The sequence below is a fragment of the Fusarium subglutinans genome (assembly GCF_013396075.1).
Source record: "Fusarium subglutinans strain NRRL 66333 chromosome Unknown NRRL66333_c0000107, whole genome shotgun sequence".
NCBI classification, from domain to species: Eukaryota; Fungi; Ascomycota; class Sordariomycetes; order Hypocreales; family Nectriaceae; genus Fusarium; species Fusarium subglutinans.
Window position 1 is genome coordinate 112,029 of NW_023502170.1, and position 13,689 is coordinate 125,717.

Sequence of the window (13,689 nt, forward strand, 5' to 3'; positions counted from 1 at the left end):
TTGCCAGAACGGTGGATAATGACAATACCGTCGTTGTCGTTGAAGAACAACACAACTTGGGTGGAACTATGATCTTGATAGCAAGCTAGCCATTGCATAGCAAATTCCTGGTTAGTAAGGTCGACGGTTTGGGTACTAACGCCGATAATAATAGGAGTACTAGAGCTCATGTTGGACAACATCTGCAATAGAAGACTGCTGTCGAAAGTGGTACCCTTTGCTTCTTGCGGCATCAATGAGATTCCATTCTCTGACTGGAGTAGGTACTCTAGAACAAGAGCGTTTGTGTGCTTCTGTTCAGGAAGGTCAAGCTGCTTCACGCCAAGTGGCAGAACATATCGCGAGTCGTTGGTTCCACTGAATCCCGTTGTTGGATTATTCTTCCTCTTACCAAGGTCCTAACCAGATGCTGACAGCTTGTGAATGAATTCCTTGAACTCCTTTGCGAAGACCAGAGGACACAGGTAGTAATCAACCGCCGTTTTAGAATATCGTATGTGAGGGAAGATCTCAGTTGTGCACTGCACCCGGTCTCTCAGGTTGACTCCTTCCAAGTTCCTGAAGGCTTGTGGTAGCGATGGTGCAATCTTGACACACTCCTGGTACTCCGGAGTGGCATTGTCCGATCTGCTCAGTAACTCAAACACCGCAAACAAAGCGTCATCAGCCGAGACCACGGTAGTAACAACTCAAACAGGTCAGTGTAACCACCACGTCTGGCTGACTTAAGTACTTCAGAATCTGCAAACCGAATTTCACCTCTGTCGGTCGAGCATGTTCATGTATTGTAATCCCATCTTCATCAAACGACCCAGCTTGCAAAGCTGTCTTGAGATCTTAGGCATCATCAAATGAATCACCTCACTAGACGACGACTTTTCGCAGGCAATCTGAAGAGCCTGAACCATCAAGAACACCATAAAGCGCCTGTAAAGCCCATGTGATGCTTGTGGATGACGCACCATGGTGTGGTGAGCTGAAGACCGACACGAAGAAGAAGCCAAAGCGGAGATCTCGTCCAAGGATGACTACTGTTATTCCACGAGACTTCTTCACGCATCCTCTTCTGAACCGCCTTGATCTCAGTAGGTGTCCCAGCACCTCGCAGAAAACTCGTCAGTAGCTCAGTGACGATACGGGGACCTGTTGTGTCGCGCTCCTCATTGTGCATCTGTTGTGCTTTCTTGACCTTGGGCTGCATCTCTGCGACGGCCCGATGACTCATTTTGACGAGAGTCTTGGTTAAGACCTCTTGGAATGAGGAATCGTTGAAGTCTTTGGTGGAGACTTCTGTCGTGGTGGCGGAGAACTCGCAAATAAGGCGGCCTCTTGTCGTCATAACTGCTCTGTTGGTAGGAGAGAGTTCAAATGTCTCAAAGCAGTATGAGCTCTCTAATCTTCGAATAATGAAACCGGCATTTTGTTCCGTGATATGATATATTGAGGCGGCGTCCGCTGTTGGTGCGTCAGTAGTATGATCGACGGCGACAATACCAATCGTGTCAGAACCCATGAACCATGCAATGCTTGCCGTGTAAACAAAGGGTTGGTCAGTTTAGTTTGTCAAAGGCTATTTCTTTTGCTTCTCAAATGTCATTTGGTGATATTATACATTTTCTACTAGATACCTTCTCGACACCAAAGTTTCGAGATAGTTAGAGTTTAGCGCAGCGCGTCAGAATCACGGTGCCTGGCGCCGATCTCCCGCGTGGCAGCCAGACTCCATCTCTCCCTGAAACCGTTGTCTCCTAGGTCTGCTTGTTTGGCGTTCACGTTTCCCCATGGAACAACCCCCTCTTGGCCAAAATGGCACAGCCTATCACCAAAAGCAGCAGAAAAGCACGTGCAAATTGCAGTCTCGGGCCCGGGGAGATCCTCCGCCCGCCGACGTCACACCAGGGATAATTGCAGCGCAGCGCAGCGTGGCATGCCCAGATGCCAATAAATTAGGCTACAGAATAACTCTGATAGGCACCAGAATACACTGCAGGATGCAGAGGCATCCAATTACGCGTCCCAATTTCATGATATCCCTCTTCATCTCGGTTACATTCTGGCCTTCTCTTCTCCTATCGCTTTTTGGGCAGGGATGCAACGCGATGCACGTCCTGAGGCCCGGATGCAGCGGGGCCTCACATCATTTTCGAGGTGGTTTGATGTATCAGCCCAGCCCAGCATGCCGTGTGATTAAAAGGGTTGCTTCGACCGCTTAATCTCGTGTTTATCCTTTCATTCATTCTTCCCTTCATCTCATACGGGCGAATGAGTCTGTGACCATGGCGCTGAAGCAGAATGGAGGCGCTCATTTGAGTAGCGACATTGACTTTATCGCAACACCCAAAGCGCCCGCTGACGTACTCTCTACCGGCAAGAATCCGGGCGTTCCTTTGACCAATGCAAGTCGTCGCATTTGTGCCCATCATGTCATATCTGCTAATTGCTGCGAATAGTCTCCCGCCATCAAAAACGCTCCGCTTCCCGCCGACGGCCCTGGATACGAACAATGGTCCAACATCTTCCTCGGCGTCGCTCTCTACGGCGTTCCCCAATGGCTATCATGGAAACTCGGCGGCGGTTTCAAACTCGCACTTTTTCTCGCCATCTTCACCACAGTCCCTGTGCTGGTCGTCATTTGGACCTTCATGTCCAAATTGAGTCCGCGAATGAACGATAAAGTCCATCTTCCTGGCCGACCGATCGAGTTCTACCTCACCTTCAAAACGGACCAGCTCCGCGCGCGATATACAGGCCGCCATAAAGTCCCCATGAGTAAATTCTTTGAGCTTTATTTCACGGGCCAAGTCGATCTCAACGCCGACGCACTTGAGATACTTGAGTATCGCCATGATTGGGCGACGTTTAATTTCACCAGCGAGACATTTAATTATATTTTATTCACTTTCTTCCCCGATGTCGTTCTTCACTTGCGCTCGCAGGACGAAGAGCAAGTTCGCACCAATTACGATAGCGGAAATGACCATTATGCTTGGTTTCTCGGCCCACGAATGATCTACACCACTGGTATCATTTCAGACCCCGATCGTGAGGAAACGCTTGAAGAAATGCAAGATAATAAACTAGCCATCGTCTGCCAGAAAATCAACATCAAACCCGGTGACCGAGTTCTTGACATTGGCTGCGGCTGGGGCACCTTGGCCAAATTCGCGAGCCTGAACTACGGCGCGCACGTCACGGGCGTGACTCTGGCAAGGAATCAGGTCGAGTGGGGAAATGATGGGTTGAGAAAAGCAGGTGTTGGCGAGGAGCAGAGTCGGCTATTGTGCTGTGATTATCGCGATATTCCGGAGCAAAAGTTTGACAAGATCACGCAGCTTGAGATGGCAGAGCATGTTGGCGTGAGGCGGCTTACGGGGTTCTTCCGGCAGTGTTATGAGCTGCTGGAGGATGATGGGGCCATGTATGTGCAGATGTCGGGATTTCGAAAGGCATGGCAGTATGAGGATTTCATTTGGGGCTTGTTTCTGAACAAGTACATATTTCCTGGCGCTGATGCATCGACGCCGTTGTCCTTTTACGTTGGATGTCTTGAAAGCGCCGGATTTGAGGTCAAGAGGTAAGCTATTGACATTCTTGAAGGTATTTACTAACTTGGTTCAGTGTTGATACCGTTGGCGTTCATTATTCCGGTACTCTCTGGCGATGGTACAGAAACTGGCTTGGAAATGCAGAAAAGGTGAAAGCCAAATATGGCGTTCGATGGTTCCGAGTACGTATCTCCAGCTACTCAACTTATGACGAAATAACTGACTTGAGCAGGTCTGGGAAATTTTCCTGGCTTATTCAACCATCGGGTCCCGTCAAGGTTCAGCTACTTGTTTCCAGATAGTGGTTGTCAAGAACCTCAACTCGACACAGCGCATCAACGGTGTTTACTCTCAGTATGGTCTGCATGGTGCTCTTGAGGCGGCTCGAGCTTCTGGAAGGGCTGTCCTGCCTAAGTGATAGGTTCCGGTTGGGGGGAGTAAGAATCGGGTGACATGAAAGCACTTGCGGGTTGAGTTTGGGTTGGTAGTTGGGCTGCATATTCTGGGGATGACTCTTGCGGTGTAACTTTACATTTTTCATTTAATTTGACGCCAGGTAACGAGGTCTTGGTAGTTCGAGAAGCTTCATCTTGATATCATAATCTTTTCACGACTCAACCGTGCACATAAGATAGCACAGAATACTCTACAAACGGAGAAAAACCGAGGCAAATTGAGTTAGCTAGTGATCAATAAGGCCTGCCTGTCGTCAGTTGATCGCAGCATAGAGACCAACGACTCCTCCAGCCCCAATAAGAACACCTCTCACGAGATTCAACCATCGAAACCTCTCCAACAAACTACGAACCTTCTCATCTTCCTCTGCGGTGGACTCCCTTTCAGTCTGTTCCTGGGGACCACTCAGATCTGTAAACTCGAAACCTTCACCAGTTCCTTTGACAGATTCCCAAGCACTTCTATCCAACGACGAGTCTTGCTCAGCCGCCTTCTCACTTCTAGCTCCACCAAGTCTATTGTTCTCCTCAATGAGAGGAAAGTTCGTCGGAATCATGAGTTGAGTAAACGGCGCGATGCTAAAAGCTAGAGCCGCAGCGGTCAAGAATGTGTTGGTCTTGGGAGTGTTGGTTGAGATAGCGAAGAGGGATCCAAAGCCTGTCAAGTTGCTGGAAGATGCAGAGTATATAAACCCGATAGTTGAGAGAAGTGAGGCGGATGGGAAGACGTGTGACCCGCGACTAAACAGCCATCGGATAGAGGGTAGAGAGCGAGAGGCAGGTTGGGATTGAAGCTCGGGGACGTCGAAGAATGTCAGGGTTGCGATACCACCTGATGCCATCAAGGCAGTGGAGATGGAGATGATTTCAGCTGTGGACATTCTGATTGAAACTTTACAAAATAGGAACTAATATTAATTGAATTAGTTTACGTTCGATCTTGGAGGTTTGGTTTCATTTATCTTCTACTGGATTATGGATGACGTACGTAATGTGACTTTGGATGACGTTTGTGTATATATGCCGGCCTTTGACAAGTTTCCGTAACCCGCGACGATTGTCCGTCTTTAAATCAAATACCTACTTCAGAAAGCGTTTGATTTATAAGAGGTCTTTTTTTACCAGGCCATCTTACATTGTCACCACAACATGTACCCCATCATAGATCGACCTTGACAGCAACAATATGCTGTGAATAAAATCCAGTGACAAACAACCAACCTTTCTTCTTACCCCCCTCAAGCTTTGGGTCAATTCCAATCAACACCGCTGTAGCCGCAGATCTCACTCTCTTTCCGTCATCTTCAAACAAGAGCTTGTTCTCCCACTTCCCATTCTTTCGCTGAGCAAGCCATACCATTACTGGTTCAGTGGCAGTGTCAATGCCAATACTATTTGCAAGCTCGCAGGCCTTTGAAAGACCAGCCGAAACATAACCGCTGCTATCATTGTCTCCGCTAGCGAATGGATCGCTGTAGTAGAAGGGGTTGTCGACGGCCGTGTCGAATGGGATGGTTTCTAAGACTTGGATGGTATGGTTAGGTTTGACGGTGGATATGTGGATGTCTCCGCTGGCTGCGCTACCAATGGCGATTTCGTTGGGAGTTCTTCCGTGGCCGAGACCGTTGTTGTTATGTAGGCCTGTCAGAGCGACGGAGGCTTTGAACCCTGCTGTTGAGTCCTTAGAGGCGGTATTGGTGATTTCAACATAGATTGTGTTTGACCATTTTGCGCCATAGTACATATCTTCGACCTGTCGCATAAGACCCTCGCGATAATGATGATCGTTTGTGACATAAAAGCTTGTCGGGGACAGAGCAACAATGTCGTTTGGAGTCTGGATCAAAGGATGGCTGATTGATCGGACATACTTGACTGAAGAAGATCCAATGCGATGATGGAAGATCTCAACCTGAGAAGCAGCCTTATTTCCGGCAAAGTCTTCCTTTTTCCCATCAACAACATGCTGAAGATACTCGGGATTTGGAACATGGTTCACAGCAAAAATATAAACTCCATCCTTATCCTTAGGATCAGCAATAACATCAATACCATGCGTAATAAACGGTCCCTCGAACCCCTCAAAGTCTAGTCTTTTCGACTTGAACGTCTTGGGGTCTATGACGTGGATAGACCCACGCGACTTGCTAGCCGTGAGGGGATCGTGCAGAACGCCCAGACCAGGAAACCACGAGAACCGCGGAGCGTACGAGTCTTCACACGCGGTGTAGAGCAGCCCAGAGTGAAGATGCACGTCCTCACACACAACCGTGTCATCAATGGTTATGAAATCTGCATCGGAGACAGTGGTAGACGACGGAGTACGGAAGAAGCCGAGAACGGTCGTGACGCGACTAACGGGTCGGGCGAGGAAAACACCTAGGCCTATGGTGAGTGCTGAGAGAACCAAGGCCTTTGGGCCGACTGTAGAAGATTTGGAAGTCATTTTGGATGAGAAGAGGAGGAATTGGCTTTCCCCGGATTCATGAGGGCGATCTTCATGATAAATGAGGGGGACGTGGAAACAGCTAGAGTTTTTGCCGAGGTCCGAATTTGAGGTTAGATCGTCAACTGAAAATCAAGCCTTGTCTCATTTAGGTTGTACAAGAGCATCGTGATTGGCATTGGGCATGCGATATACGAAGGATTGGAGTTAGCGATGTATATTAGCTGATATTGAATCCTATAGGTGGAGTAGAAAATTTAGGTAAGCTGACGTTCAGTACTAGACAGGGATTCATGTAACAACTACTAGATCCGGTGTTGTAAATATGGAGCGATAATTGGTTATGGAAAGTAGGGATCGTAGATTGTAGGGTCTAGAGAGTATTTGAGGCGGAAAAGCTGTTCCTTCGTTAGAGACATTACGTGCGCTTGTGATGATTGATTAAGACTCGGCTCCGCGAATCTTTACGGCGTAGTGATCGATCATAGTGGAGTAGGACATTTGACTGTTGAAAATGCTGTAGAGGTTAAACGTATTCGGTTTCTGAAATTGCGGGAAAATAAGCTATTGAAGATACCGTAAGACCAAATGGAGCAGATTCTAAAAACCATCCATAGCGGGTTTGCCTTAATGTCTGTACTTTTGACTACTAAGTTCTCTCTGCTGATTCAAGCTCTCAGCCACAAGTTATCTTTTTTATGTAATCCTAGGCTACGATTGCAAGTAAAACTCCATGATGACGTCAAAATGGCACAAGTAGGCAATATCTAAAATTACATCTAAGACGTGCCAATAATGCTCCCACCAAGTTATTAAAAGGCATGGGCTCCAGTGACTACTCGCCGTGAGCCTCCGCTATGGCTTGATAGACGAGACCTGGACTTGTAGTGCATTGTGTTTTGAGTTAGTCCTTGAGACTGGTGAGCGTGGGCTGGGATGCATAACACCTTTGCACGTCATTCTCAAGGCACGATATAAGTCCGTCAATTAACTAAGCTTGAGCCTTATCGCAATTCAGAGCGATGAGAAGCTCTGTCTACAAATGTTCTGATATCGATAAGAAGGACTTTACAGGGTAAATTTTTTAATTATGTGTAGAGATGAGACCTATGCTAAGAATTGTGTATTGTTGCCGTTGATTAGTTTGGGTCAGATATTGGATGTTGCGTACTATTGGTAACTTGACTTCTTACCCCAACTTATGGATAATTATATGGTAAGTTAATAGATCTTCTGTTTTTAATGATTAGCTTATGTAAACTTAGACCTTGATAGAAGGTCAGAATTATAGTAAGCAACCTATAGTCTGGACTTGGTGCATAACTAGACAGTCTTAGAGATTGTCCTATAGTAATGATGGCCGTTGACGCGGCTTTAAATATGGTGGTAGGGAAACTCGAGCTGGCAGCTATGCGATTGAAAGTACCATCAGCAGCCTGCCGTAAGATCAAAACGCCGCAGGTGGTAGTAGTCCCGCTTCGATGTCGGCCTTGTATCTATGCCTTAACATGGAACTACTCCGGCGACGGATAGGAGAACGATATCCGGGAGCCCACCGACCACGATACTGTATTTCGACGTGGTCGTGACCTCCAACATCTGCGCGCCATTCGCGCTCTGCTGGACCGCCGCGCTCCGAAACATGGAGCGTGGAGAAAGCGTTTTCAACAGCATCAAACCAATTGCCAAATTGTCGCTCAGGAAACTCGACTAACTGGAGACAGTACACCTTTGCACCTACTTCAAGTTGTGCGTCCTGCTCACTGTCCACAGTGATATCGAGCATGGGCAACCCAGGAATCACAATGTGACACCTAGGATCAGGGCTTTCCGAATTGGAGTGAAACGAGGCTTCTAAGAGGCGACCACGGATCTTGACATGTCCCCCAGAAACCAGGCCGTATGGGTCGGTTCCGCAAGGCTTGCATTCTGCGTCCAAGATGGAAGCGCGCGGTATCCAATTTGTGTTCATTTGGTTGAGAGTCTTGACGGGACCGACACGAGAAGCCCAAGAGAAGGTCGGGGCAATAAAGTAACCGGGCCTGGAGAGGTCAATGGCATTGCCCCTGGAGGCGCCGAAATCCGGGTCTGCATCAAGTCTGGACTCCCAAAGCAGGCTGGAAATAAGCCCCTCTTCCCACAAACCAGCCAGATATCGGCCCATTCCCTCTCCTGCAAATTGTCGCGCCACCGAGGACAAGACTGGGAGGGTGTCTATCTGGAAGGTAAACATTTTGGTGGTGTAGTCCTCCAGCATAGTTCCCCACGCACGCAATCGATCCTCAAGTACCCCCGTCTTGGACTTTTGTAATTCATGTGCATACACATCCTTCAAACTTGGTTCAGAGCCGAGACGGGTTTCACACCGAGAGCCTGTCCTACACTCGTAGAAGATGCCACCAGGTGTATAGTGTAGCACTCGTGCTGAGAGTATACGTTCCTGAAAACACCATGCTCTGGTGAGCAATGGATATCCAAGCGAGCCGTCACGAGCTTCCACGGTGCCTTTGGTAAATGCCTCCTTCTCGAGTTCAACTCGTGCAAAATATTTGTCCCCAATCCAGGCTGAAACTCCCCAGAGCTCCATGTTCCCAGTGTTCTCAACAAGCCACCCGATCCGTCGGACGAGCCAGTAGCTGAAATAGTGACGCGAGCTGAGGCATAGATATCTCCCATTCTCATGGCTTGCTCTTTGCCAGTCAGCTGCGTCATCCTGTACAATGCAGAGCGAGTCGATCCAAAGATAGCGAAGGCCCAGGTCTCTAGTGACAAGGATAGCTTCTTGGAACGTGGTGGATAGCTCTGACCATTTGATGCCTTGAGTTCTGGATGCTAGGGTAGCTGTCGTGGTTCTGAGCAGGTTACTCTTGCCCCAGCAATGGCTCAATGCGGCGTACGGTTCGATCTCGCCTTGGCTCACGTAAAGAGCTGGGGCTCTGGAGGCATCCTGGGGTCCAACATCTACCACTCTCTTGGGGAGAGGCTCCTCGCCATCAGGCTGGCACAATGAATGGTTCTGGACGCATTCTCTCATCCAACTCTCTACTATAGCCATGCAGTTCACAGACCGAAAGTCTTCGCTGACGTGCAGAGATGCACCGATCGCAGGGAAAGTTTTGTCTGGGTTGTCTACATGGCGCATCTTGCTTTAGTCATATTTGGCCTGAACTGTGACTGTTCCGTTATATGCGTACCTTGAAGTGTGTAAGTCTCCAGTCCAAAGTCCGGGAGGCCCAGCCTCGCCCTTCTATCGCGGGTGTTGGGAATCTGCATCCAGAACGCTCCAGTTTCCAATTTTTCATGCATGAACCGCAGACGGAGGGGCATGGAACCATCCACGGAGCCATATATATAGACCAGTGTACCTGGATCATCAAACATCTCATCACAGTCGTGGAGGTCCCAGAGTGCATTGATGATCAGGCAACAAACCAGACAATCATCCTGCGCTTCCGCTGCTCCAGGATAATTAAGCCAGACGTGCTTTCCTAGCTTGAGAACATTCTTCAAACGAACCTGTCGCATGGAGAAGTACCCTGGTGGGCGGCCGGGTTTGATGACAGAAGATGCCTGAGGGATATGCTTGGGGTCCAAGTCATAGCAGGTCTGGCAATTTGATGATGACTAGTAGGCTTCCTACGGAAAAGGCATACTGATGCTGGTTTCTCTGCAAAGTCGGATGAGAAACTTGGCCGATAAAGACAATGGGGCTTAGCGTTGCCGATATAAATATCCAGAACTAGATGATCAGACGCATGCCCTATATCATTCAACATTGAAGAGCTAAACCAAAGATTGCGGTATTTAGAGCTGGGGCTGACGTGTTGGCCGGTGATACTGTAGTAAAGTACGCAGCTGAACACACTTCAGCTAGTAAGCCGTATGCCAACCAATCATCCCTTCTTATTTATTTGCCGGCATTATGAGGCCCGTGACTATTGGAAATATCGGAACCGCCGATAATTCGCCTACTTTACCATCATTTCTAAGGCGTTCTAATGATGCACCCGCCAAGATGTGAAAGGGCCTGAGGCTCAGTGGCTGCAGGGCTCTACTTATAAGGGCTAACATAAAGGATATAGAGCTCCTAGCCTGAAACCTCCACATGGTCACGAGGACGTATCAATCAATCGAGAATTACTCAGCTATCTATAGTAGCTTATTGCACAATAAACTTCGTGATTGACGTCAAACGTTACAGTGTTGGGCTATACCCTTTGTGACATAATTCGTGATATGGCGTGCTCAACGGTTCCATACTGGGGTCTTATCGACCTGTCAACGGCCGGGAAACGCACACAATAGGGAGACAGTATGAGCTATACTGAAGAAACGGAGATAAGAGATCAAAAACGGACAAGATATCTTGATAGTCGTAACACTTAATGGATGTTCCGGATCAAACCGTATTGATGAAGTGGTGCTGAGTGGTTTTATATTCAGGGCTCAGTCCACAAACGACTGACTTGATTTTCCCAAATTATCGATAATTCAGATACTCCTCATTTATGTAGTAGTAGTCTCAGAGATACTGTAACAATGAGTCCTTTCCTCAACGGTGATCGATCGCCTTCCCCCGAAGAGCCCACCAAGTTCAGCCCCGACATCAAAGTCGCCGTAATTGGCGCTGGCGTCAGCGGAATCTGCGCAGCAGCATACCTCCTGAAAGAAGGCGCCGACGTCACTGTATTCGAGCGCTCCGGCGTCACATCCGGAGTATGGCACTACGACCCCAGAGCAGCGACTACGGACTACCCCAGCGAGAAACCCTCTGCCGGCGACTATGTGACTTCAGTCCCAGGGCAATTCTCAGCAAGCCAAACCGCCTCCAAAACCAAAGATGGAAACATTTCTCATCCCCTCGAGACTAAAGACAGGGACGATCTCGACGTCGCATTCTCTCCTCCCGGGCCCGCTTATTTCGGTCTTCGGAACAACGTCCCTACGAGTCTTCTCTACAGCAATCTTGGTCCATGGCCAAAAGGAACAGAGGATATCACCGGTCACGAGACTATCCAGAATTATCTCCAGGGTCTTAGCAAGCAATTCGGCGTCGACGATGCCACTGTCTTTCATACGCGTGTTGAAGACGTCAAGAAGAGCGACGATGAAACACACTGGGATATCCGAACGATAACTCTCCTCAAGGGACACGGCGAGCCTAGAATTATCGAGCGCAATTGGAAATTTGATGCTGTAGTGGTAGCAACGGGTCATTATAACCTGCCTCGCATTCCAGATACACCTGGTCTTGCTGAATGGAAAACTCACTTTGGCGATAATGTTATCCACACGAAACAGTATCGTCGTCCGGAGCAGTTTGAAGGAAAGACGGTGTTAGTCGTTGGTGGGGGTGCGTCGGCGTATGATGTTTGCCGTGAGACAAGTGAGACAGCGAAGAGGGTTATTCAGAGCACTAGAGGCGGAGATTTTGATCTGCCGCCTTCGATGTTTCCTGGGAGCGTTGAGCATGTTGGAGAGATTGAGAAGTTTGTGCTGGAAAAGAATGTTGAAACTGGGGGAGTGAAGAGCCGAGTTGTTTTGAGTGATGGAAACGTTCTTAACGAGGTTGATGCTGTTGTTTTGGCAACCGGCTATCTAACATCATATCCCTTCCTGGCACAGTATCATCGCGATGATATATCCGCCGACAACGCAACCCGAGATGTTCTCATAACCTCTGAGGGAAATATGGTGCACAACCTCCATAAAGACATATTTTACACCGAAGATCCAACCCTCTCATTCATCGGCGTACCATATTACACCGCAACCTTTTCTCTGTTCGACTTCCAAGCACAGGTTCTCGCTCGCGTACTTACTGGAAAGTCGTCCCTACCAGATATCCAATCTCTGCGACAGGAATACGACCAGCGTGTTGCTAGTAAGGGACGTGGGAGGAAGTTTCATAGTTTGGCGGGAGATGGCGAGGAGATTGAGTATGTGAGGGATTTACTGGACTGGGCGAATTCTAGTCTTGTTAGTGATGAGATTGAACCACTGGTTGGGCATTCGAAGGAGTGGTTGGATACGTATAATGAGCAGAGGGAGAAGAGGAAGTTGTTGAGGGTTGCGAAGGGTGCTGAGCCGGAGGGGTTATGGGCGAGGCCTAGTGATCTGGAGAAGGCATAGCGAAGTGTAAAGTTGGAATGCCATTCAGTTTCAGTCGTTCATCTTTACGTAGAGAAAGAGGGTAGTTTTAGTCGGTGTACATAAGGATATCGTGAAAGATGTGTATTGAGTTTGACTTTGCAAGAATGATGGGGCCAACGACTTGGCTGACTCAAGCTACGAGAGATCTAGCCAACTCTGTGCGCAAGACCAACCAGGCCACGAATGGTTCTTCAATTGGAGATCTCTGACATAAGAATTAAATAGCAAAAGTTTTACGAGAACCTCCGTGGATCATTGCCTCACGTTTACTTGGCTACTAGCCAATTGCCATGCGCTCGGTTTCCCAGATTTACAGCCCTCACGTATGGCTGTCGGCAAAGCATTTCGTATTCACCTAGAGATGTAGGCATTGACTAAAATGAGGCTCGTTTATCCCAATCCGTTCAGCTTTTCATCTAGTCTTTCGTCTCAACGCCGAGTCTAGCCTTGATGAGGACCTTTTTGGAGATCTGGAAGCCTCAAGGTTTGGCCAATAGTGGGCCCCCTAACCAGGACGCCGATGATGGTCCCAGGCAACCAGCTGGTGCAAAACTGTCAACAGACTCGCAGCAGCGTATAACATCGCAAATGACATCAAGCCATACAGGAACTCATCGGGGAACTAGCCGGAGCTCCTGTAAAATGCCTCACCATGCATCTCACCGATCACGCGCCATTAGACAAATCATCGAACATTCCGTGGGGGACAAGAGCGCAGAGATTTAGTTAAGCATAGCTGACCAACAAGGTTGCAGCGGCGGGTTAAGCATATTATTTACCTTAATTGAGAACAAGCGTTGGGTCCCGATCCACAGCCTGTGAGTGCCAAGATACCTTGATAGTTACCGCGCAGTGGGAACAAGAACCCTGATAGACATGCCATGACAGAGAACACCGAGGCTAGCAGTAACCTTACCCAATACTGTTGGGTTCTGATTTGCTGGCTGTTTGGATATGACGCCACTGGAAAATCTCTTGACGGGCTCTGTTTGCTAATGCATCGACCGGTTCAACCGTCAAACCTTGTATGAGCCCCCACGAGAGATGGTAAGACAAGGGTCTGAAGGATTTTCAGCAGTGAATGGCTAGC

The 13,689-nt window shown here is 48.4% G+C and overlaps 5 protein-coding genes across 5 annotated transcripts; 2 read left to right on the forward strand and 3 right to left on the reverse strand.

The window, feature by feature from the left end:
• Nucleotides 1-2,276: 2,276 nt before the first annotated feature.
• FSUBG_8058 (cyclopropane-fatty-acyl-phospholipid synthase) lies at nt 2,277-3,963 on the forward strand (the record flags this gene model as incomplete). The annotated part of the gene is made up of 4 exons (XM_036686427.1): nt 2,277-2,381; nt 2,451-3,574; nt 3,619-3,727; nt 3,778-3,963. The coding sequence occupies 4 exons, from the start codon at nt 2,277-2,279 to the stop codon at nt 3,961-3,963; spliced, it is 1,524 nt and encodes a 507-aa protein (XP_036536461.1).
• A 291-nt stretch (nt 3,964-4,254) lies between these two features.
• On the reverse strand, nt 4,255-4,881 carry FSUBG_8059 (uncharacterized protein; the record flags this gene model as incomplete). Its single annotated transcript, XM_036686428.1, has 1 exon — nt 4,255-4,881. The coding sequence occupies one exon, from the start codon at nt 4,879-4,881 to the stop codon at nt 4,255-4,257; it is 627 nt and encodes a 208-aa protein (XP_036536462.1).
• Nucleotides 4,882-5,159: 278 nt separating this feature from the next.
• Nucleotides 5,160-6,446, reverse strand: FSUBG_8060 (serum paraoxonase arylesterase 2; the record flags this gene model as incomplete). Its single annotated transcript, XM_036686430.1, has 1 exon — nt 5,160-6,446. The coding sequence occupies one exon, from the start codon at nt 6,444-6,446 to the stop codon at nt 5,160-5,162; it is 1,287 nt and encodes a 428-aa protein (XP_036536463.1).
• A 1,447-nt stretch (nt 6,447-7,893) lies between these two features.
• FSUBG_8061 (het-domain protein) lies at nt 7,894-9,588 on the reverse strand (the record flags this gene model as incomplete). Its single annotated transcript, XM_036686431.1, has 1 exon — nt 7,894-9,588. One exon carries the CDS (start codon nt 9,586-9,588, stop codon nt 7,894-7,896), a length of 1,695 nt encoding a protein of 564 aa, XP_036536464.1.
• Nucleotides 9,589-10,985: 1,397 nt separating this feature from the next.
• FSUBG_8062 (thiol-specific monooxygenase) lies at nt 10,986-12,578 on the forward strand (the record flags this gene model as incomplete). Its single annotated transcript, XM_036686432.1, has 1 exon — nt 10,986-12,578. One exon carries the CDS (start codon nt 10,986-10,988, stop codon nt 12,576-12,578), a length of 1,593 nt encoding a protein of 530 aa, XP_036536465.1.
• Nucleotides 12,579-13,689: the final 1,111 nt, after the last annotated feature.